The sequence below is a fragment of the Aquarana catesbeiana genome, linkage group LG08 (assembly GCF_042186555.1).
Source record: "Aquarana catesbeiana isolate 2022-GZ linkage group LG08, ASM4218655v1, whole genome shotgun sequence".
In the NCBI taxonomy this organism is placed as follows: Eukaryota; Metazoa; Chordata; class Amphibia; order Anura; family Ranidae; genus Aquarana; species Aquarana catesbeiana.
In genome coordinates, this window is record NC_133331.1 from 11,465,217 (window position 1) to 11,489,088 (window position 23,872).

At 48.0% G+C, this 23,872-nt stretch overlaps 1 protein-coding gene and 1 long non-coding RNA gene across 4 annotated transcripts in view; one reads left to right on the forward strand and one right to left on the reverse strand.

Annotated features, from left to right (window-relative positions):
• Positions 1–10,917, reverse strand: part of LOC141105590 (arginine vasopressin-induced protein 1-like) — a 32,144-nt gene extending 21,227 nt beyond the window's left edge. The window contains exon 1 of one of the 3 annotated variants that reach the window (XM_073595521.1): positions 10,628–10,917. In XM_073595521.1, the coding sequence (XP_073451622.1) occupies positions 10,628–10,639 (12 nt within the window). In that variant the 5' untranslated portion in view covers positions 10,640–10,917. Of the gene's footprint in view, positions 1–1,455; positions 1,542–4,035; positions 4,489–10,627 lie in introns of those variants that run through there. The other 2 variants (XM_073595523.1, XM_073595525.1) reach the window with 2 other exon arrangements.
• A 428-nt stretch (positions 10,918–11,345) lies between these two features.
• LOC141105215 (uncharacterized) overlaps positions 11,346–23,872 on the forward strand; it is a 97,408-nt gene continuing 84,881 nt past the window's right edge. The window contains exons 1-2 of the long non-coding RNA XR_012235542.1: positions 11,346–11,549; positions 17,890–17,935. This is a non-coding gene — a long non-coding RNA (uncharacterized lncRNA). The remainder of the gene's footprint in view (positions 11,550–17,889; positions 17,936–23,872) is intronic.

Below are 23,872 nucleotides of genomic sequence, written 5' to 3' on the forward strand. Positions count from 1 at the left end.
TTTTGAAAGAGAAGAAGATGCCACCATCACTCCGTGCCCATTGGTCGTCGTGCACTTTCCCAACATGACCATCATCCAAAACACACAACTAAGGTCACCGTTACATTTCTGAAGAAGAAGAACCGGGTGAAAGAGTGATTCAGTGGCCGTCTCCTGATCTGGACCCAATCGGAGATCACCTATGGGGAATTCTGAAGAGAAGAGGATCACTCTCCATCCAGTCTCTAAAAAAAGAGGTCCTTCTTGAAGAATGGAAAAAAGGATCGATGTTGCGATATGTCGCCAACTTGTTCATTCCATGCCTAGAAGACCTCGGTGATCTCCTTACAAATCATGGGAGGTCATACATAATACTAGATGGAGGAGTTTTTGTTGTGGGGTGTATTCATTTTTGCATCAACTCATTTGAGTATAACTGAAGGTTTTGTAATCTAAATGATATTATTAAGTTTACTTTCATGTAATGGAGCTAATACAATCCCACCCCATACATAGTTTAGTAGTATACAATCCCACCCCGTACATAGTATATACTGTCCGTAGTATACAATCCCACCCCGTACATAGTATATACTGTCTGTAGTATACAATCCCACTCCATACATAGTATATACTGTCTGTAGTATACAATCCCACTCCATACATAGTATATACTGTCTGTAGTATACAATCCCACCCCATACATAGTATATACTGTATTTAGTATACAATCCCACCCCATACATAGTATATACCGTATACAATCCCACCCCATACATAGTATATAGTGTCCGTAGTATACAATCCCACCCCATACATAGTATATACTGTCCGTAGTATACAATCCCACCCCATACATAGTATATACTGTCTGTAGTATACAATCCCACCCCGTACATAGTATATACTGTCTGTAGTATACAATCCCACTCCATACATAGTATATACTGTCTGTAGTATACAATCCCACTCCATACATAGTATATACTGTCTGTAGTATACAATCCCACTCCATACATAGTATATACTGTCTGTAGTATACAATCCCACCCCATACATAGTATATACTGTATTTAGTATACAATCCCACCCCATACATAGTATATACCGTATACAATCCCACCCCATACATAGTATATAGTGTCCGTAGTATACAATCCCACCCCATACATAGTATATACTGTCCGTAGTATACAATCCCACCCCATACATAGTATATACTGTCCGTAGTATACAATCCCACCCCATACATAGTATATACCGTATACAATCCCACCCCATACATAGTATATACCGTATACAATCCCACCCCATACATAGTATATACTGTCCGTAGTATACAATCCCACCCCATACATAGTATATACTGTCCGTAGTATACAATCCCACCCCATACATAGTATATACTGTCCGTAGTATACAATCCCACCCCATACATAGTATATACTGTCCGTAGTGTACAATCCCACCCCATACATAGTATATACTGTCTGTAGTATACAATCACACTGCACTCCCATAGAACAGATGCACCCAGGAGAGGATTTCATGTTCTCCAGGACTCAGATCAGTGGTAGATGTATCCCCCTCCCCCAATACATCTCTATGGACTGGAGCAGTGTTTACATTCCTGCTCTGGACTGTTTATTCAGCAACATTACTGGAGATAAGAAATGAAAGCGCACATTATTTAAGGATGAGCTTCGGGTAACTTCTCATGACATTACAAAAATGTACTTCATGCAACCCTAGATGAAAAGGAGTAAAAAAAAAAAAAAACTCCACTCTTGTCCCCCCCCCCAAAAAAACTAAAAATAAAAAGGGCAGTGTGTGTTGAGCGCGGTGAAGGAACACAGATTGGACGCGCCTTTCCCGGACCGCATTCTGGTGTGTACTCGCCCCGGGTGTGCTTGGCAGGCAAACTCCGGGATCACCAAATGTTGTCCACATCCATCGGTCATGTGTGTTCTTCTGTAATCTCTGTGTATTTCTTCCAGATCTGTGCAGTCATCCAGTGTGAGACTTCCTGTAAAAAAGACCGCTCACTGCACCCTTCTCCTTGTGTAGAGGAACTGGTCTTGTCTCCGCCCCCTCCTGTAGTGGGTGGGGCCTGCTGTCCCCTGGCTCTGCTCTCTCAGTGTAGCCACTGGTCTTGTCTCCGCCCCTTCCTGTACTGTTCTATAGTGGGTGGAGCCTACAGGGCCCCTCCTCTCTACTCTCCCCTGTAGGGTGACTGGTCTTGTCTCCACCCCCTCCTGTACTTTTCTATAGTGGGTGGAGCCTACAGGGCCCCTCCTTTCTGCTCTCCCCTGCAGGGTGACTGGTCTTGTCTCCACCCCCTCCTGTACTTTTCTGCAGGCAGCCTGTAGTGAGTGGAGCCTGCTTTTACAAGGCAATATCTGGGTTTGCACAGACCCCACAGTCCCTATAGTGAAATATATTTAAGGCTTTGTTCACACTGATCCCACATGGAAGTCGCAAGACTTCCGATCCAACATTGCCCTGCGACTTCATGTCCGGCTTCCATGTGACGTCAATGAACGGGATCTGACTTTGAGGCGATTGCGACTTGTCCTTTGACCAATCAAAACAATTCCTTTGCTTCTGGTATGGATGAAACCTCACGCCAAATTTTTTACATTTTTTTTTTGTAAAACACGGTGTGGGGGTCCCCCCCCCCCAGATCCATACCAGCCCCTTTTAGTCGGGTTCGGATCCTGTAGGGGAACTCCACACCAAAAGTAAAAAAATTAAAAAAAATAAAAATGGCGTGCCCACCCCCCCTCCTCTTTCGGTCTGATATGGATCTCGAGGGGGAAACCCCACATCAAAAAAAAAAAAAACACACACACACAGAGTGGGGTCCCACAAAATCAATACCAGACCCTTTTCCAAGCATGCACCCCGGCCCACCCCAAGGCACCTTATCCCCATGGGGACAAGGGCCTCTTCCCGACAACCCTGGACAGAGGTTGTGGGGGTCTGTGGGCAGAGGGCTTATCGGATTCTGGAAGCCCCCTTTAAGAAAGGGGGCCCCCGAATACTGGGCGCGGCCTGCCCCCCATGTGAATGAGTATGGGGTACATTGTACCCCTACCCATTCACACAAAAAAGAAGTCATTTGGTTGAAGTGGTTATACAGGAGTGATGCTAATAAGCCGCTCGGCCATTATCACCAGGCGCGGGAAGGGACATCCCCCCCCCACCCCCACCCTCCTGCCGCCTTCCTCTGCTCTGCCCTGGTCTCCTGTCCTACCGGGAAAAAAAGACCGCCCAGGGTTGTCGGGAAGAGGCCCTTGTCCTCCATCAACATGACCTAGAGCAGTAGGTTATAAATTACAACCACGTCGCTGCTGTTCCAATATTGGAACATGAGTCATTAATGGGTTAATTTTATAATAACAATAATTTTTTAGATTGTAAGCTCTAGCGAGCCGGGCCCTCTGATTCCTCCTGTATTGAATTGTATTGTAACTGTACTGCCTGTCCTCACGTTGTAAAGCGCCATATAAATCCTGTATAATAATAATAATAATAATATTTAAAAATATAATAAACTATTAACAATAATAATTGAAAAAAATATATATAATAATAATAATAATTATTATTATTAAAAATATAATATGTGAACCTATGCACCCAATTTATGTCTTGTTTTATAACATTTTTTGCCTTCGACTATGTATTCTTATGTAAATTAATGCATTCCTTACTGTATGTGTGTCTTTGCCCTATGGCGCCCTGCGAAGCTACTTCTCTATCACTTGTTTTTTTGATTGTTTTGTTCTAAAATCTTCACTAAAAAAAATTTATATATTGAAAAGAAAATTATAAAAATACATTTTTATTATTTTATTATTAGTATTATAATAAAAATAAAATAATGTATGACATCATTTTGGCCCAAGTCAGAAAGTAATAGAAGAAAATGTTAATTTTTTTTTTTTTTTTTTTAACAAGTAAATATAATATACCTTCATATCTATTTACTAATGCTAGCAGCAAAATGTTGATTAAGTGAAGTTCCACTTTAAAAAGTAAATGTAGAGTTACCCTTTAAATCCGTGGCTCGTCACGCGTCAAAAAACTTTGCGCCGGTGATCCGCAGGCAAGGAAGCGCCGAGCTGTGCCGGGTGCGATTTCTCTAAATATAATCCACAACAGCTACACATGTTATGACAGCTTCCCTGCGCATGCACAGCCCCCAATACGATTGGATGGAGGGATTCGATCCGAGAGAGGCTGATCCGTCCCGACGGCAACATTTCCCATTAGTATGCATGGTGACGGGGGAATGAAATCCCTGGCTGGGGATCACATCTCCCAGGATGCAGTGCAGGAAGAATGTGCACACCAGCACTGGCCGCTGACGTCAATCCAGGAGATAACGGGAGGAAATAACAACCCTGTGCAATAAAATCCCTCGCTGCAGGATGACATCAGGAGCCCTGGAACTGGAAAGACTGGAACCATCCGAGATGGAAGAGTCGCATCATCGACCGCAGAACATGGATTGCAAAACTCCACCTTAACCACTTCTATGCCGGGCCATTCTTTACTTTTTTTTTTTTTTTTTTGCACACATTTTCTGCTTTTTTTTTTTTTTTGATAGAAACTACTGTAACCCCTCCCCCAACAAAAAGTATATAATCTTCTAAAAGCAGAGACCCTGGAGAATAAAACAGCATTAGTTTCAGTTTTATTGGCGCATTTATTTATAAAATGTATATTTTTTGGGGAAAAAAAAACACTAAAATGAATCTTAGGCTGCGTTCACATCGCCGCGTTCCGGGCGGAATTCACAATCGTGGCACGCCCGTGCGTTCCCGATGCATCGCCCGTCGATTTTTAACACGACCCCAAAACGCGGTGCGAATTTCCCCGCGAGTCATCGGTTGACAATCGCGGCAAAAAACGCGTGAACAGAAACGCAGGATGCCCGTCGCCCCAAAAGAAATACAAGAGCTTCTTTGGGGCGACGGGCGTCCCCGCGCTTCTATTTGTACGTTTTTGGGGTTTTTTTTGCCGTGATTGTTGCCCCCCCCAAAGGGGGAGATGTGAGCGGAGCCTAAAGGCCCCTTTCACAGCAACTTTTAAAGTCGTGAGATTTTACCGCGATTTTGAAGCGATTTCAGGGTATGCCTGTGTGAACTTGAGGTCTATGGACCTCAACTCGCATCAAAGTCACGCCAAAGTAGTGCAGGGGACTACTTTGAAGTAGGTGCAGATATGAACGTTACTCACTGGAAATCATGGGGTGCGACACACACAATATCATACCCAATTTTTGGTAAAACGGAAAAAAGTTGGGTTGCGTTGAGTAAACAGATACCAAATATGTCAAGTCTTAAAATTGGGCACACTCGTGTAATTGCAAAAAAAATAAATAAACAAAAATAAAAAAATAGGTGACGATTTAACCGCTTAATTACAGGGCCAATTCTGACACTTCTCACAATCATGGAAAAAAAAAAAAAAAAAATCAGTTTTTTTGCTAGAAAATTACCTAGAACCCCCAAACATATATATTTTTTTTGCAGAGGCCCTACAGAATAAAATGGTGGGTGTTGCAATGGTTTATGCAATGCAATTTAAAATGCAATTTTTTTAGGGGGGAAAATACACTTTAAAGCGGGAGTCCGGCAAAAAATTTTTTTTTTTTTTTAGATGTCAGCAGCTGCAAATACTGCAGCTGCTGACTTTTAAAATACGGTCACTCACCTGTCCCGGGGTCCAGCGATGTCGGCACCCGAGACCGAACCGTCTCTCGGTCCTCGGGTGCTGCCGCCGCCAATCCGAGTGAGGGAATCAGGAAGTGAAGCGTTGCGGCTTCACTTCCTGGTTCCCTACTGCAAATGCGCGAGTCACGCTGCGAGTTCTCAATGGTGCCCCCTATCTCCTGGGACCTGTGTCTTTCCCAGGAGACAGCGGGGGAGTGCGGGAGTCTATTCCTGGAAGTGGGTGCAGATACCTGTATTATACAGGTATCTGCCAACCCCCAGCCCCCCCACCCCCCCCGAAAGGTGCCAATTGTGACACTGGAGGGGGGGGGGGGGAGATCCGATGAGCGGAAATTCCACTCTTGGGTTGAACTCCGCTTTCAATGAATTTTATTGCACACAAACACACTATATAGCACCCCATTTTTTTGTAAAACATAAAAGATAGAGATGCACCAAAATTTCAGAGGCCTCTTAAAATAGAGTATTGTAAATAAATAAATAAAAATAAAAATTTCAGTGGCCGAAACAAAAATCAGGCGAAAATGGTGTATTCAGCACTTTGCTGATAAAAAAAAAAAAAAAAAAGTGCAGATAATGGTGCTGAAAACGCACGCGATTTTGCCGTGCTTATTATGTGTTTTTCATAGGTCATGTGACTCAAAAACTGTGTCGATAACATAACACAGATGTGTTATTGATGCGTTTTCAATGCATTTCGTGTGGTAGGTGAATTTTTGGGGGTTTTTTTTGTTTTTTTTTTTTTAACTGACCAAAAAGGCAGCATGATTTTTAACACGGAAGCGCAACGGACCCGTGTGAAGACATACATAGAATTTAAAGAGATGCATTTTTTCTTGAGCGTTTCTTGCACTAAAAAGGTGCCGATAATGGCTGATAATAAATTCATATTCACTTAAATTCATTATATTAATTCAAAAAGTTGAATATAATATAGTATATATCTTTTAAAGGTCATTTTCGGTTTTGGTCTCAGCCAAACGTATCCTGCGTTTTCGGGACCAAAATTTTCCATTCGGAGCACCTCTAATGAAAGGGGATGTTGTTACACCGAGTAAATAGATACCCAACGTGTCACACTTTAAAACTGCGTCCTTCCTGCGGAACGGCGCCAAAACTTCGGTACTTAAAATTCTCCACAGGCGACATTTTTAAACGCCTTTACAGGCTACCAGATTAGAGATGCAGAGGAGGTCCACCACTAGAAAATATCGATCTCGCACTAACATTCGCGACGACACCTCACATGTGTGATGCGAACACCGTTTACATATGTGTGCGTATGCGCTGGCATTTGCGCATAAGCACAGGGGCGGGCACTTTATATTTTTATTGTTTTAATTTTTTTTTTTTTTTATTTATTTTTTATTTTTTTTTACACTAGCTCATACATTTTTATTTTTTTGTATTAACTTTATTGCCATCACAAGAGATGAACAACATCCCTTGTGACAGCATGAGCCCTGACAGGTACTCTTTATGGAGAGATGTGGGGTCTATTAGTGCCGCCGCCGCATCGCCCCTGGGCTTCCGCAATCGCACGCGCCAAATTTGGATACCGGGATGAAGCCTGTGGGTGCAGACAGACAATCTCTCGGTGTAACCACTTGGGGGCGTCCTACAGTAATGAAGTGGTTGAGAGCCTTTACAGGTCATCAGTTTAGAGTGAACCGCGATTTATGACCCCGGAATTCCTCTTCTCACCCCCAATGTTGGTGACCAGATCTCACGTGTTGCACAACTGATGTTTACATACATGTGCTCGCCCTACACTGCGATCTTTATATGTTGTGTGTATGGGTCTTAAAAAAAAAAATCTTCTTTCTTTCTTTTTTTTTTTTTTTTTAGAATTTATTAACGGCTTCCCTCCATGATATAGCCAAATGACAGATACAGCGCGGGCTTACTTTGCCGCTAGGCCATCATAGGCCCTCCATGATCATGCTGCCCGCGTGCCCCCGGCAGACTCGCTCTGTGATCGATTGTCCCTTTGCTCTTATCTGTGATCAGGACACATCACAGCGACCCTTTACCATGTGCCCAATGACAGCTGATCACGATGTAAAACACATTTGCAGGTTATTGGCATTCCTTTCCTTGTGCTGTCACAGCGTGAGAAGAGGAGAGCTGGTCATCAGGGCATTCCTATCAGTGTCAGCTTCCAATCAGTGTAGCCTATCAGTGCCATCATCAGTGCCCATCAATGCCACCTATCAGTGCCCATCAGTACCGTCAATCAGTGCCCAGTGCTGCCAATCAGTGCCCATCACTGCCTCCTCAGTGTCACCCATCAGTGCCACCAATCACTTCCCATAACTGCCTCCTCAGTATCACCCATCAGTGCTGCCAATCAGTGCCCATCAATGCCACCCATCAGTGCCCATCAGTACCGCCAATCAGTGCCCAGTGTCCATCACTGCCTCCTTAGTGTCATCCATCAGTGCCACCAATCACTGTCCATCAGTGCCGCCAATCACTGCTGCCAATCAGTGCCCATCAGTACCGCCAATCAGTGCCCAGTGCTGCCAATCAGTGCCCATCACTGTGTCCTCAGTGTCACCCATCAGTGCCACCCATCACTGCCGCCAATCAGTGCCCATCAGTACCGCCAATCAGTGCCCAGTGCTGCTGATCAGTGCCCAGTGCCCATCACTGCCTCCTCAGAGTCATCCATCAGTGCTGCCCATCAGTGCCGCCAATCACTTCCCATAACTGCCTCCTCAGTATCACCCATCAGTGCCGCCAATCAGTGCCCATTAGTGCTGCCAATCAGTGCCCATCAATGCAGCCTATCAGTGCCGTCAATCGGTGCCTCCTCAGTGCCCATCAATGCCGCCTATCAGTGCCACCTCATCAGTACCACTTATCAGTGCCCATCAGTATCGCCAATCAGTGCCCATCACTGCCTCCTTAGTGTCACCCATCAGTGCCGCCAATCACTGCCCATTGCTGCTGCCAATCATTGCCCATCAGTACCGCCAATCACTGCCCATCAGTTCCGCCAATCACTGCCCATAACTTCCTCCTCAATGTCACCCATCAGTGCCACCAATCAGTGCCCATTAGTGCTGCCAATCAATGCCCATCAATGCAGCCTATCAGTGCTGCCCATCAATGCCTCAGTGCCAGTGCCGCCAATCAGTACTCCCCAATCAATCCAACCAGTTAATGAGAGAAATGACCTGCTTGCAAAATTTTATATATTTTTTTTTTTTAATTTTCGGTCTTTTTTTGTTTGTTTAGCGAAAAATAACCCCCCCCCCCCCCCCCCCCAAGGTGATTAAATACCACCAAAAGAAATCTCTATTTGTGTGAAAAAAAATGATACAAATGTCATATGTGTGCCGTGTTACATGACCGCGTAATTGTCAAAGTGTGACAGCGCTGAAAGCTGCCCTGGGCAGGAAGGGGGTGAAGGTGTCCGGTATCGAAGGGGTTAATATATATATTATTATTTATATGTTTTACCTATATTGCTATCACAAGGGAGGTAACAAGCTCACTATGACATCATGGACAGGCACTCTTATTGGAGACATCGAGGTCTCTTGGGGGTCTCCCTTGCCCTCCAATGCAGTTATAAAAGCACAGATTGGGACATAGAAATAGTGTTGAGGACGTTCCACGACCGTCACAGTGCAGAGCGGATTGGGAGGATTGCGCTGGGCGGGACACTATGCTGCGATAGTGCAGAGCAGGGGTGTCCAAACTGCGGCCCGAGGGCCGGATGTGGCCCTTTGCAGATCACCTGTCACCTCCGACAACTCACACACACGAGATACACAACCAGGGAATAGGAGTCTCTTGTCAGATGTACAATCAGTTGTGAATGACCAGCAACCAGCCAATCACAGCGCAGATCACAATAATCAGATTAGAGGGAGATTATGAAATAATCTGCAGAGAGTAGCGGTGTGCTGCATGGTGGGGGAGGGGATTATAGATTTTTTTTACATTCAACAGCTTTATGTGTCTGATTCCACACAGACAGGATATACGACAAATGATATATAACCAATGTGAGGACGTTCCGCGTATGACACATAGACGTAGTATGAGGACGTTCCGTGTACGACACGCAGACGTAGTATGAGGACGTTCCGTGTATGACACATAGACGTAGTATGAGGACGTTCCATGTACAGCACATAGATGTAGTATGAGGACGTTCCGTGTATGACACATAGACGTAGTATGAGGACGTTCCGTGTACAGCACATAGATGTAGTATGAGGACGTTCCGTGTATGACACATAGACGTAGTATGAGGACGTTCCTTGTACAGCACAGGCGTAGTATGAGGACGTTCCGTGTATGGCACATAGATGTAGTATGAGGACGTTCCGTGTACGGCACAGACGTAGTATGAGGACGTTCCGTGTATGACAAGCAGACGTAGTATGAGGACGTTCCGTGTATGACAAGCAGACGTAGTATGAGAATGTTCCGTGTACGACAAGCAGACGTAGTATGAGGACATTCTGTGTACGACACAGACGTAGTATGAGGATGTTCCGTGTACGACACAGATGTAGTATGAGGACGCTCCGTGTACAGCGCTGACGTAGTATGAGGACGTTCCGTGTACGGCACATAGATGTAGTATGAGGATGTTCCATGTACGGCACAGACGTAGTATGAGGACGTTCCGTGTACAGCAGACGTAGTATGAGGACGTTCCGTGTACGGCACAGACGTAGTATGAGGACGTTTCGTGTACGACACAGACGTAGTATGAGGACGTTCCGTGTATGACACATAGATGTAGTATGAGGATGTTCCGTGTATGACACATATAGAAATAGAAATATATATATATATGACAATGAATACATCCCTATGGAAATTTATAACAATGTGACGACACTCGCCCTGTGTATGACGTCACAGTGGTGATCACAGACCTGTCCGTACATGCGGAGCCCCTTCTCCGGTCACGCTCTCCCCCCGGGAGGACATCGCCCCGCCTCCTCTTCTTCTTCTTCTCCCCGTCTGACCCGTAACCAGCGCTCTGCATTCAGGTAACGCGCAGGACACGCCCCGGCCAATCGGAGACGGCGGCGGGCGTGGCCCTAAGGACTCGGCGAGGCCCACGTGGCGGTGAGGTGTGACTGACGTCACTAAGAGCCTCGTGCAAGGTGAGCGGTTTCCCGCCTGTGTTTCGTCAGATTCCCCGACCCGTCAGAATGTGTAGCGGAAGTGACGTTCCGTTGCCGCCATCTTGCTATACCTTGTACTTCTCTACAGTAAAGATTCACTGTGAAGGGGAAAGCGGACATCTTGTTACACCCACCGGAGTTTTGCATTTTACACTTATTTTTAACAGTACAGCGAGCTTATATACTAAAATACAGCACTTAGAACTCCGTCTGACTGGTTTAGATGTTGAGTTTTAAAGGCAGCGGCAAGCCTGCTCACCTAACAGGTTTGCTAATCTGACAGAAGTTCGCTGCTTTTAAAATTCAACATCTAACCAGTCAGATGGAGTTCTAAGTATTGTATTCCACTATATAAAGTCGCTGTACTGTTAAAAATATGTGTAAAATGCCAAACTCCGGTGGGTGTAACAAGATGTCCGCTTCCACCCTTCTCGGTGTATCTTTACTATGGAGGAGTGCGGGGTGTAGCAAGATGGCGGTGACCAAACGTCACTCACGTTACACATTCTGACGGGTCGCTAAATCTAATGAAACACCTGCTGTGAAGGCGCAAGGAACCCCACGTGACCGGGAGGTGTGAGGGGGCGTGTCCGTGTCCCCTCAGAGCGTTTTCACAGCCAGACGAGGAGCCGGCCGGTGTGTGCGGGGTCACGGCCGGGGGCTGGAGGTGATAATATAACATGTGTGACCCCCCCACACCCTACACACACAACTACCAGGGGTTCCCTGGTTTGGCTATGGAACAGGAAGTGAGGGGAAATCTTCTTCCTATGGGGACACCGGCTTTGGTGACAACCGCAGATCTCTTCACTTTTTTCGGAGGGATTTCCTCTCACTTCCTGTTGTTGTTATAAAACAGGAAGTGAAGGGAAATCTTAAAAAAATGGGGACACCAGTTCTGGTGACAACCGGAGATTTCCGCTCACATAGTGGGATTTTTTTTCACTTCCTGTTGCAGTTACAGGACAGGAAGTGAGGGAAAATCACCTTCCAATGGGGACACCAGATCTGGTGAGAACCAGGAATTCCCCCCACTTTGGAGGGATTCCCTCTCATTTCCTGTTTTGGCTTTGGCGCAGGAAGTGAAGGGAAATCTTCCAATGGGGACACTGGTTTCTGGTGACAACTGGAGGGTTTCCTAGCTTCCTGTTTAGGCTATGGGACAGGAAATGAAGAGAAATCTTTGGCTGGGGACACCAGTTGTGATAATCAGGGATTCCCCTCACTTTGAAGGGATTTCCTCTCACTTCCTGTGTAGGATTGGGACAGGAAATGAAGGAAAATCTTCCTATGGGGACACTGGTTCTCGTGACAACCAGGAATTTCCTCTCGCTTTGGGGGGAATTTCCTCACTTCCTGCTGTGGCTATGTGACAGGAAATGAAGGAAAATCTTCTTATGGGGACACCAGCTGTGGCGACAATCAGTTTTTCTCTCACTTTGGAGGGATTTTCTCTCAATTCCTGTTGTTGCAAAGAAGCAGGAAGTGAAGGAAAATCTTTTACTGGGCACACAAGTTCTGGTGACACCCAGGGATTCCCTCATGTTGGAGGGATTTATTCCCACTTCCTGTTTTGGATATGGAACAGGAAGTGAAGGAAAATCTTTTACCGGGGACACAAGTTCTGATGACAACCTGGAATTTTTTTTTTCACTTCCTGCTGTGGGTTTAGGGCAGGAAATGAAGGGGGAACATTATCTGGGGACACTAGTTCTGGTGACTCCCAGGGATTCTCTCACTTTGGAGGGATTTTCCTTCCACTTCCTGTTTTGGATATGGAACAGGAAGTGAAGAAAAATCTTGAACCGGGGACGCTAGTTCTGGTAACAACTAGAGATTTCCTCTCACTTCCCACACCGGCTATAGGACAGGAAATGAAGGAGAATCTTCAAATGGGAACACTAGTACCGATGGCAGGAATTTTCTCTCCCATAGGGAGACTTTCTCACTTCCCGTTGTTGCTATGGAACAGGACGTGAAGGAAAAGCTTCCAATGGGGACACAATTTTTGGTGACACCCCCAAGATTTCCTTAATTTGGTAGGATTTCCTCTCACTTCCTGTTTTGGCTATGGGAAAGGAAGTGAAGGAAAGTCTTCCTATGGGGACACTAGTTCTGGTGACACCCCAGGATTTCCTCACTTTGGCCGGATTTCCTCTGACTTCCTGTTTTGGATATGAAACAGGAAGTGAAGAAAAAAAAAACTTTGACTGGGTACACTAGTTCTGATGACAGCTGGGAATTTCCTCTCACTTGGGGAGTTGTTCTAACTTCCTGTTGTGGCTGTGGGACAGGACATGAAGGGGGATCTTTGATAAGGAACATTTGGGGATTCCCTCACTTTGGAGGGATTTCCTCTCTTCCCATTTTGGCTATGGGACAGGAAGTGAGGGAAAATCTTCCAATGGGGACACTAGTTCTGGTGACAACTGGGGACTTCCTCTTACTTTAAAGAGACTTTCTCACTTCCTGTTGTTGCTATGGGACAGGAAGTTCTGATGACACCCAGGGATTCTCTCACTTTGGAGGGATTTCTTTCTCACTTCCTGTTTTGGCTATGGGACAGGAAATGAAAAAAAAAAAAAACACCAGGACACCAGTTCTGGAGACAACTAGGAATTTTCTCTCACTTAAGATTTCCTCGCTTTTTGCTGTGGCTGCGGGACAGGGAATGAAGGCAAAATCTTTCAATGGGGACACCAGGTCCAGTGACAACCGGGGATTCCCTCATTTTGGAGGGATTTACTCACTTCCTCTTGTTGTTATAAAATAGGAAGTGAAGTAACATCTTCTGGTTTTGGTGACAACTCACTTCCTGCTCTGGCATTGGAACAGGAAGTGAAGAAAAATCTTTGACTGAGGTCACCGGTTCTGATGACAACTGGGGATTCTTTCAATTTGGAGGGATTTCCTTCCACTTGGGGGAATTTTCTCACTTCCTGTTGGGTCTATGGCACAGGAATTGAAGGAAAATCTTCCAATGGGGGGTGGGGGGGCACTGTTTTTTATGACAATCGGCGGATTTCTTCTTGTTTCGGATGTTTTATCACTTTGTGTTTTGGCTGTTGGACAGGAAGTGAGGAAAAAATCTTTGACTGGGGACACTGATTTTGGTGAGAACCTGGGAATTTCCTCTCTTTCGTGGATTTTATCGCATCCTGTTAAGGCTACGGGACAGGAAATGAAGAGAAATCTTCCAATGGGGGACACTAGTTCTGGTGACAACCAGGGATTCCTTCACTTTGCAGGGATTTGTTCTCACTTCCTGTTTTAGTTAAGGGACAGGAAGTGAAGGGAAATCTCCCTAATGGGGACACAGGTGGCACAAAAAAAAAATCTGACGGGGTATAACCCTCCCTAATTCAAAAAATAAAAATAAAAAATTTTGTCTTTAGTGACACTTTTTTTTCATTTTTGGTGGGGGGGCCAAAGGGGGAGCAGCTAGGGGGTGGTAAAAATGTGCACCAATCACAGGGTCTTACTGCCCCCCCCCCCCCCCAAACTGCTAGTGTCCAGGAGCTCTAAAACATCCCTTCTCAGCCAGGAGGCGGCCGGTGTGTGCGGGGTCACAGCCAGGTCTGGAGGTGTTAATATAACAGGTGTGACCCCCCCACACACACACGCACAACTACCAGGGGTTCCCTCACTTCCTGTTTTGGCTATGGAACAGGAAGTGAGGGGAAATCTTCCTATGGGGACACCGCCTTTGGTGACAAGCGCAGATTTCCTGACTTTTTTTGGAGGGATTTCCTCTCACTGCCTGTTTTTGCTATAAAACAGGAAGTGAAGGGAAATCTTAAAATGTGGACACCAGTTCTGGTGACAACCGGAGATTTCCGCTCACTTGGTAGGATTTATTTTCACTTCCTGTTGCAGTTACAGGACAGGGAGTGAAGGAAAATCTTGTGATGGGGACACCAGATCCGGTGAGAACCAGGAATTCCCCCACTTTGGAGGGATTTCTTCTCATTTCCTGTTTTGGCTTTGGGACGGGAGGTGAAGGGAAATCTTCCAATGGGGACACTGGTTCTAGTGACAACTGGAGGGTTTCCTCACTTCCTGTTTTGTCTCTGGGACAGAAAGTGAAGGAAAATCTTCCAATGGGGACACCAGATCTAGTGAGAACCAGGAATTCCCCCAATTCCTGGATTTTCTCACTTCCTGTTTTGTCTCTGGGACAGAGAGTGAAGGAAAATCTTCCAATGGGGACACCAGATCTAGTGAGAACCAGGAATTCCCCCAATTCCTGGATTTTCTCACTTCCTGTTTTGTCTCTGGGACAGAAAGTGAAGGAAAATCTTCCAATGGGGACACCAGATCTAGTGAGAACCAGGAATTCCCCCAATTCCTGGATTTTCTCACTTCCTGTTTTGTCTCTGGGACAGAAAGTGAAGGAAAATCTTCCAATGGGGACACCAGATCTAGTGAGAACCAGGAATTCCCCCAATTCCTGGATTTTCTCACTTCCTGTTTTGGCTATGGAACAGGGAAAGAAAGAGAAATCGTCAACTGGGGACGCTGGTTCTGGTGACAACCAGGGATGGGAATCTCCTCTTCTCTTCTTTCCCCTCCCTTGGTTGGGGGATTCTGCATCCGACCTGGTGACCCTGTAGTGGATGAGGTTTCTGGGAGGCACTGTAGGAGGTTGAGGGCAATATGGGACCCTGCTGGAGGCTTTGCAGCTTCCTGAGGGGCACTGTGGGTGGTTGGAGGGGCGCTATGGAGGCTGAGGGCTGGCAGCTTTGCAGAAGGCTGGGGGGCACTGTGGGATCCTGTTTGGAGGCTGGGGGCACTGTGGAATCCTGTTGGAAGGCGGGGGGGGGGCACTGTGGGATCCTGTTGGAAGGCGGGGGGGGGGCACTGTGGGATCCTGTTGGAAGGCGGGGGGTGGGCACTGTGGGATCCTATTGGAAGGCGGGGGGGCACTGTGGGATCCTGTTGGAGGCTCGGGGCACTGTGGGATCCTGTTGGAAGGGGGGGGGCGGGCACTGTGGGATCCTGTTGGAAGGCGGGGGGGGTGGGGGCACTGTGGGATCCTGTTGGAAGGCGGGGGGTGGGCACTGTGGGATCCTATTGGAAGGCGGGGGGGCACTGTGGGATCCTGTTGGAGGCTGGGGGCACTGTGGGATCCTGTTGGAAGGCTGGGGGGCACTGTGGGATCCTGTTGGAGGTCGGGGGCACTGTGGGATCCTGTTGGGAGGCTGGGGGCACTATGGCATCCTGTTGGAGGCTGGGGGGCACTGTGGGATCCTGTTGGAAGGCTGGGGGGCACTGTGGGATCCTGTTGGAGGTCGGGGGCACTGTGGGATCCTGTTGAAGGCTGGGGGGCACTGTGGGATCCTGTTGAAGGCTGGGGGGCACTGTGGGATCCTGCTGGAAGGCTGGGGGGCACTGTGGGATCCTGTTGAAGGCCGGGGGCACTATGGGATCCTGTTGAAGGCTGGGGGTCACTGTTGGATCCTGTTGGAAGGCTGGGGGGCACTATGGGATCCTGTTGGGAGGCTGGGGGCACTATGGGATCCTGTTGGAAGGCTGGGGGCACTGTGGGATCCTGTTGAAGGCTGGGGGGCACTATGGGATCCTGTTGGAAGGCTGGGGGGGCACTATGGGATCCTGTTGGAAGGCTGGGGGCACTGTGGGATCCTGTTGGGAGGCTGGGGGGCACTATGGGATCCTGTTGGAAGGCTGGGGGCACTGTGGCATCCTGTTGGGAGGCTGGGGGGCACTATGGGATCCTGTTGGGAGGCTGGGGGGCACTATGGGATCCTGTTGGGAGGCTGGGGGCACTATGGGATCCTGTTGAGAGGCTGGGGGGCACTGTGGGATCCTGTTGGGAGGCTGGGGGGCACTGTGGGATCCTGTTGGAGGCTGGGGGCACTGTGGGATCCTGTTGGGAGGCTGGGGGGCACTATGGGATCCTGTTGGGAGGCTGGGGGGCACTGTGGGATCCTGTTGGGAGGCTGGGGGGCACTGTGGGATCCTGTTGGAGGCTGGGGGCACTGTGGGATCCTGTTGAAGGCTGGGGGGCACTGTGGGATCCTGTTGGAGGTCGGGGGCACTGTGGGATCCTGTTGAAGGCTGGGGGGCACTGTGGGATCCTGTTGGAGGTCGGGGGCACTGTGGGATCCTGTTGAAGGCTGGGGGGCACTGTGGGATCCTGTTGAAGGCTGGGGGGCACTGTGGGATCCTGTTGGAGGTCGGGGGCACTGTGGGAGGATGTTGGGGTATCTGCATCTGGCTGGAGGCCCAGGAATAGGGAAGGCCCTGGTCCGGCAGTGGGGGCCTGTGCTCGGTGGTTTAGAACCAGTGCCATAGAGTGTCACTTGAGGGATAAATCTGAGTCTAATGGGGCTGCTGACATCACAACATAGAAGTTAAAACTGACGTCTCTTAACTTTTTTGTTTCTGGTGGCGGGGGGGGGGGGGGATACAGCACCAGGCCATCACCTAATTTTTCTATAATGATTTCTATGTCCTGTTGGTTACTGTGAATATCCCCCCTCCCCCTCTTTAGTGAAGCCGGATCTACTCACATCGGTGATCTTCTGGTGGTTAAAAGCAGTAGCTGTGACGGCGAGGGATCTGACCCCCCCATGCTGATCGATCTTTCCTCCATGTCCATTCACAAAACTCTGTAAAAATGTAAGGCGTCCTGTGAATGGATGAGGGGAGAGGAGGAGGGGGTGAAGGACAAAATCTCCCCTCATCCATTCACAGAACGCCTTGCATTTTTACAGAGAGTCTTGTGAATAGAGGAGAGGTGAGGAGGAACGATGCCCCCCAGCCTTCATCACAGGTAAGATATGTGACCGGTGCTGTATCCCCATCATTTTCTTTATTAGACTTCATCCCTAATTCTTCTTTTTTTGATTCTGTGTACCCCAGAGACTCTAATACCATTCACCCAAGCTTCGGGGGGACATTGTTCTAGGCGGTCTGTGATTGGCTCAGATCCAGACATTCGTTTCATAGCCATACACTTACAGTTATCTCTTTATTCACAACAGACAGCCGTGTCGGGATGAACTGGTTCCTGTAGCATAGCCGCTATCTGTAAGTCTTTTTCTCACTTTGATTTAATAATGAAATGTTTAATTCGTGCATCTTCTGTAGAAGACGATTAATCCGGGGTCTGTCTATAGGAACATTCGTTGAACGAAAAGGTCAGAAATTGTGTAAAAAAAACTGAACAAAATTCCACAGAATGTTTTCCAATAGAGATGAACTCCTGTGTCACCGGCGCCATCTAGTGGCTGAAATGCAGAATGTTTTCTCACAGTAAACTATACCACATTTTGGCCACCAGAGGGGGCTGCCGATACAGGAGTTCATCTATTGGTGACAGAATGTTTTCTGGCGTTCGTACAACGAACGTTTTATGACCCCTCCCTTTTGTGTAATTTGTACATTATTGATTTCTCATGCAGTTTATATAATCAATGGGGGGGGGGGATTTGAGGCAGATTCACGCTATTGTTGGTCCCTGCGTTGCCGTGTTTGCGCTGGTATAACAGCCCATTCCTTGGAAACGCAGAAAAAAAAAAAAAAAATGCAGCGGAATGCATCTGAAAACGCAATATACTTTTGGGTGTGCAAAGCTGACGTAGTGTGCGTGTGTGTGTGTGTATATATATATATGTATATATATATATATATATATATATATATATATATATATATATATATATATATATATATATATATATGTATATGTATATATATATGTATATATATATATATATATGTATATATATATATATATATATATATATATATATATATATATATATATGTATATATATATATATGTATATATATATGTATATATATGTATATATATATACACACATATATATATATATATACACACATATATATATATATATATATATATATATACACACATATATATATATATACACATATACAGTAGGGACGGAAAGTATTCAGACCCCCTTAAAATCATTTAAGTGCATTTTTTTTCTCTCATTAATGTACACACAGCCCCCCATATTGTACACACAGCCCCCCATATTGTACACACAGCCCCCCCATATTGTACACACAGCACCCCATATTGTACACACAGCCCCCCCATATTGTACACACAGCACCCCATATTGTACACACAGCCCCCCATATTGTACACACAGCACCCCATATTATACACACAGCACCCCATATTGTACACACAGCACCCCATATTGTACACACAGCACCCCATATTGTACACACAGCACCCCATATTGTACACACAGCCCCCCATATTGTACACACAGCACCTCATATTGTACACACAGCACCCCATATTGACAGAAAAACACAGAATTGTTGACATTTTTGCAGATTTATTAAAAAAGAAAAACTGAAATATCACATGATCCTAAGTATTCAGACCCTTTGCTGTGACACTCATATATATAACTCAGATGCTGTCCATTTCTTCTGGTCATCCTTGAGATGGTTCTACACCTTCATTTGAGTCCAGCTGTGTTTGATTATAATGATTGGACTTGATTAGGAAAGCCACACACCTGTCTATATAAGACCTTACAGCTCACAGTGCATGTCAGAGCAAATGAGAATCATGAGGTCAAAGGAACTGCCTGAAGAGCTCAGAGACAGAATTGTGGCAAGGCACAGATCTGGCCAAGGTTACAAAAAAAATTTCTGCTGCACTTAAGGTTCCTAAGAGCGCAGTGGCCTCCATAATCCTTAAATGGAAGACGTTTGGGATGACCAGAACCCTTCCTAGAGCTGGCCGTCACACCCAATGGGTGTAAACCCTTCCATTGTACCCAAAAGACCGGCCTCAGGTCATACACAAAAGATGAAACAACATAAGTTTGTACCTGTTTATTTAAAATCTTCTCTACATCTGTTCAAAGTCCAGAATTTATACAGTTTGTCTGAGCTTTCAGAAAACAGGGGGGAGCTGAAATTACGCTGTCAAAATAAGGCCAAGGAAAGGAAAATTCCAAGCTCTACTTACCTGCGACCAACCAAATGATCCTGTCTAACAGTAAGCGTTAAAAACAGGGGTTTTTCTGCACACATTTACCAACACAGGCGTAAGTTAGAGACCCTCGGCAAGGCACCCTGGTACCTGTAGTCCCTACTTCTAACTTACAGACCCCCTTTCACACTGAGGCGGTTTTCTGGCGTTTTAGCGCTGGAAATAGCCTCTAAATATCGCAGGGGGCTTAGTGTCATGTTGTCTTTTTTTTTTTTCTTTCTATTCTTTTTTTCCCCTCTATTTCAATGATTCTTAACTCCAGTCCTAAAGTACCCCCCCAAACAGGTCATGTTTTCAGGCTTCCCATTGATTTTCACAGGTGATTTGATCAGTTTTCACTGCCTTAGTAATTACCACAGCCGTTTCACCTGAGGGAAATCCTGAAAACATGACCAGTTGTGGGTACCTGAGGACTGGAGTTGAGAAACATTGCATCTATTTGAATGATGTGATAAATAGAACTCAAATTTAGCTCATAGCTCCCCTTCTGGAGATTTGATGGTATAAATCTGTCACCGGGGTCTGTAGTGGTAAAAAAAAAAAAAGCACTTGTGGGTTTAACCAATCTTGTTTTTTTTGTACAATTCTCCTTTTAAGGGGGAGTGACAGGGGGCGTGTCCTATGCCTGCATACTTTTCCTGATAGGCGTCCCTCATTCCCATCTCAAAAAGTTGGGAGGTGTGCATCTCTATGATCCCGGGAGGCCAGAATCGACGTCATGACGTCACTTTCGACGCTGGCAGATGTAAACACCGCCAGTTTTTTTTCTCCCTAGGAAGCAGAGATTAATGTTTTTTTTTTTGTTTTTTTTTCTTTTTGTCAAATTTTTTTGATCTCCAGGTTAAAAGAGATATCTGAGAGTTCTTATAGACCCCAGATCTCTCCATAAAGAGGACCTGCCATCCCTTATTTCTATTACAGGAGATGTTCACATTTGATAAAGTAAAAAAAACAAACAAACAAAATGAAAAGAGACGGTGCAAAAAAAATAAATGAAAAAATAAAAAAATTAATAATAATAATTTTTTTTTAAAAAGCACACCCCCCCCCCGTCTCCTCAGAAGCAAATGTATACGTAAGCCGCGCCCACACATGTCAACGACGTTCGGACCACACATGTGAGGTATTACAGGTAACATGTAAAAAAATTTTTTAAAGCGTTCTCTATGGAGATTTTTAAGTGCTGTAGTTTTGTGCCATTCCATGAGCGTGCGCAGTTCAAAAGCGGGACATGTTGGGTATCTATTTACTCGGCGTGACATCATCTTTTATATTTTTCCCCCCAAAAAATTGGGTTATCTATGGTGTTCGTTTTTTTTTTTTTTTTTCCATTAAAATTTCTTTAAAGTGTATTTTAAATAATTGCTGCACAAAGTGACAAATAAAAAATTGCATCAACCGCCATTTTATTCTCTAAGGTCTTTGCTAAAAAAAATATATGTTTGGGGGTTCTGAGTAATTTGTTTTTAGCAAAAAAAATTATGATTTTTACATGTAGGAGAGAAATGCCAGAATTGGCACGGATGGGAAGTGGCGAGTGATAGTGATCTGGGTGGCTCTACAGCGATCACTTTTATGGTACCAAAGAAGGTATTGTCCCCCACCTCTCCCTTCCCCCTCCCTCTGCCCACAGTGTTTCCCGGACTCTACTGATCCCCATCCCCTCCCTTCCCCCTCCCTCTGCCCGCAGTGGTTCCCAGGCACTACTGACCCCCATCCCATCCCTTCCCCCTCCCTCTGCCCGCAGTGGTTCCCAGGCTCTACTGACCCCCATCCCCTCTCCCTTCCCCCTCCCTCTGCCCGCAGTGGTTCCCGGGCTCTACTGACCCCCATCCCCTCTCCCTTCCCCCTACGTCTGCCCGCAGTGATTCCTGGGCACTACTGACCCCCATCCCCTCTCCTTTCCCCTGCCGCTGCCCGTGGTGATTCCTGGGCACTACTGACCCCTATCCCCTCTCCTTTCCCCTGCCGCTGCCCGTGGTGATTCCCGGGCTCTACTGACCCCCATCCCCTCTCCCTTCCCCCTCCCTCTGCCCGCAGTGGTTCCCGGGCTCTACTGACCCCCATCCCCTCTCCCTTCCCCCTCCCTCTGCCCGCAGTGGTTCCCAGGCTCTACTGACCCCCATCCCCTCTGCCTTCCCCTGCCCATAGTGGTTCCCGGGCTCTACTGACCCCCATCCCCCTCTCCCTTCCCCTCCCTCTGCCCGCAGTGGTTCCCGGGCACTACTGACCCCCATCCCCCTCTCCCTTCCCCCTCCCTCTGCCCGCAGTGGTTCCCGGGCACTACTGACCCCCATCCCCTCTCCCTTCCCCCTCCCTCTGCCCGCAGTGGTTCCCGGGCACTACTGACCCCCATCCCCTCTCCCTTCCCCCTCCCTCTGCCCGCAGTGGTTCCCGGGCACTACTGACCCCCATCCCCTCTCCCTTCCCCCTCCCTCTGCCCGCAGTGGTTCCCAGGCTCTACTGACCCCCATCCCCTCTCCCTTCCCCCTCCCTCTGCCCGCTGTTGTTCCCGGGCACTACTGACCCCCATCCCCTCTCCCTTCCCCCTCCCTCTGCCCGCAGTGGTTCCCGGGCACTACTGACCCCCATCCCCTCTCCCTTCCCCCTCCCTCTGCCCGCAGTGGTTCCCGGGCACTACTGACCCCCATCCCCTCTCCCTTCCCCCTCCCTCTGCCCGCAGTGGTTCCCGGGCTCTACTGACCCCCATCCCCTCTCCCTTCCCCCTCCCTCTGCCCGTGGTGGTTCCCGGGCTCTACTGACCTTCATCCCCTCTCCCTTCCCCATCCCTCTGCCCGCAGTGGTTCCCGGGCTCTACTGACCCCCATCCCCTCTCCCTTCCCCCTCCCTCTGCCCGTGGTGATTCCTGGGCTCTACTGACCCCCATTTCCTCTCCCTTCCCCCTCCCTCTGCCCGCAGTGGTTCCCGGGCTCTACTGATCCCCATCCCCTCTCCCTTCCCCCTCCCTCTGCCCACAGTGGTTCCCGGGCTCTACTGACCCCCATCCCCTCTCCCTTCCCCCTCCCTCTGCCCGTGGTGGTTCCCGGGCTCTACTGACCTTCATCCCCTCTCCCTTCCCCATCCCTCTGCCCGCAGTGGTTCCCGGGCTCTACTGATCCCCATCCCCTCTCCCTTCCCCCTCCCGCTGCCCGTGGTGATTCCTGGGCTCTACTGACCCCCATTTCCTCTCCCTTCCCCCTCCCTCTGCCCGCAGTGGTTCCCGGACTCTACTGACCCCCATCCCCTCTCCCTTCCCCCTCCCTCTGCCTGTGGGGGTTCCCAGGCTCTACTGACCCCCATCCCCTCTCCCTTCCCCCTCCCTCTGCCCGCAGTGATTCCCAGGCACTACTGACCCCCATCCCCTCTCCCTTCCCCCTCCCTCTGCCCGCAGTGGTTCCCGGACTCTACTGACCCCCATCCCCTCTCCCTTCCCCCTCCCTCTGCCTGTGGGGGTTCCCAGGCTCTACTGACCCCCATCCCCTCTCCCTTCCCCCTCCCTCTGCCCGCAGTGATTCCCAGGCACTACTGACCCCCATCCCCTCTCCCTTCCCCCTCCCTCTGCCCGCAGTGGTTCCCGGACTCTACTGACCCCCATCCCCTCTCCCTTCCCCCTCCCTCTGCTTGTGGTGGTTCCCAGGCTCTACTGACCCCCATCCCCTCGGCCTACCCCTGCCCATAGTGGTTCCCGGGCTCTACTGACCCCCATCCCCTCTCTTCCCCCTCCCTCTGCCCGCAGTGGTTCCCGGGCTCTACTGACCCCCATCCCCTCTCCCTTCCCCCTCCCTCTGCCCGCAGTTGTTCCCGGGCACTACTGACCCCCATCCCCTCTCCCTTCCCCCTCCCTCTGCCCGCAGTAGTTCCCGGGCTCTACTGACCCCCATCCCCTCTCCCTTCCCCCTCCCTCTGCCCGTGGTGGTTCCCGGGCTCTACTGACCCCCATCCCCTCTCCCTTCCCCCTCCCTCTGCCCGCAGTG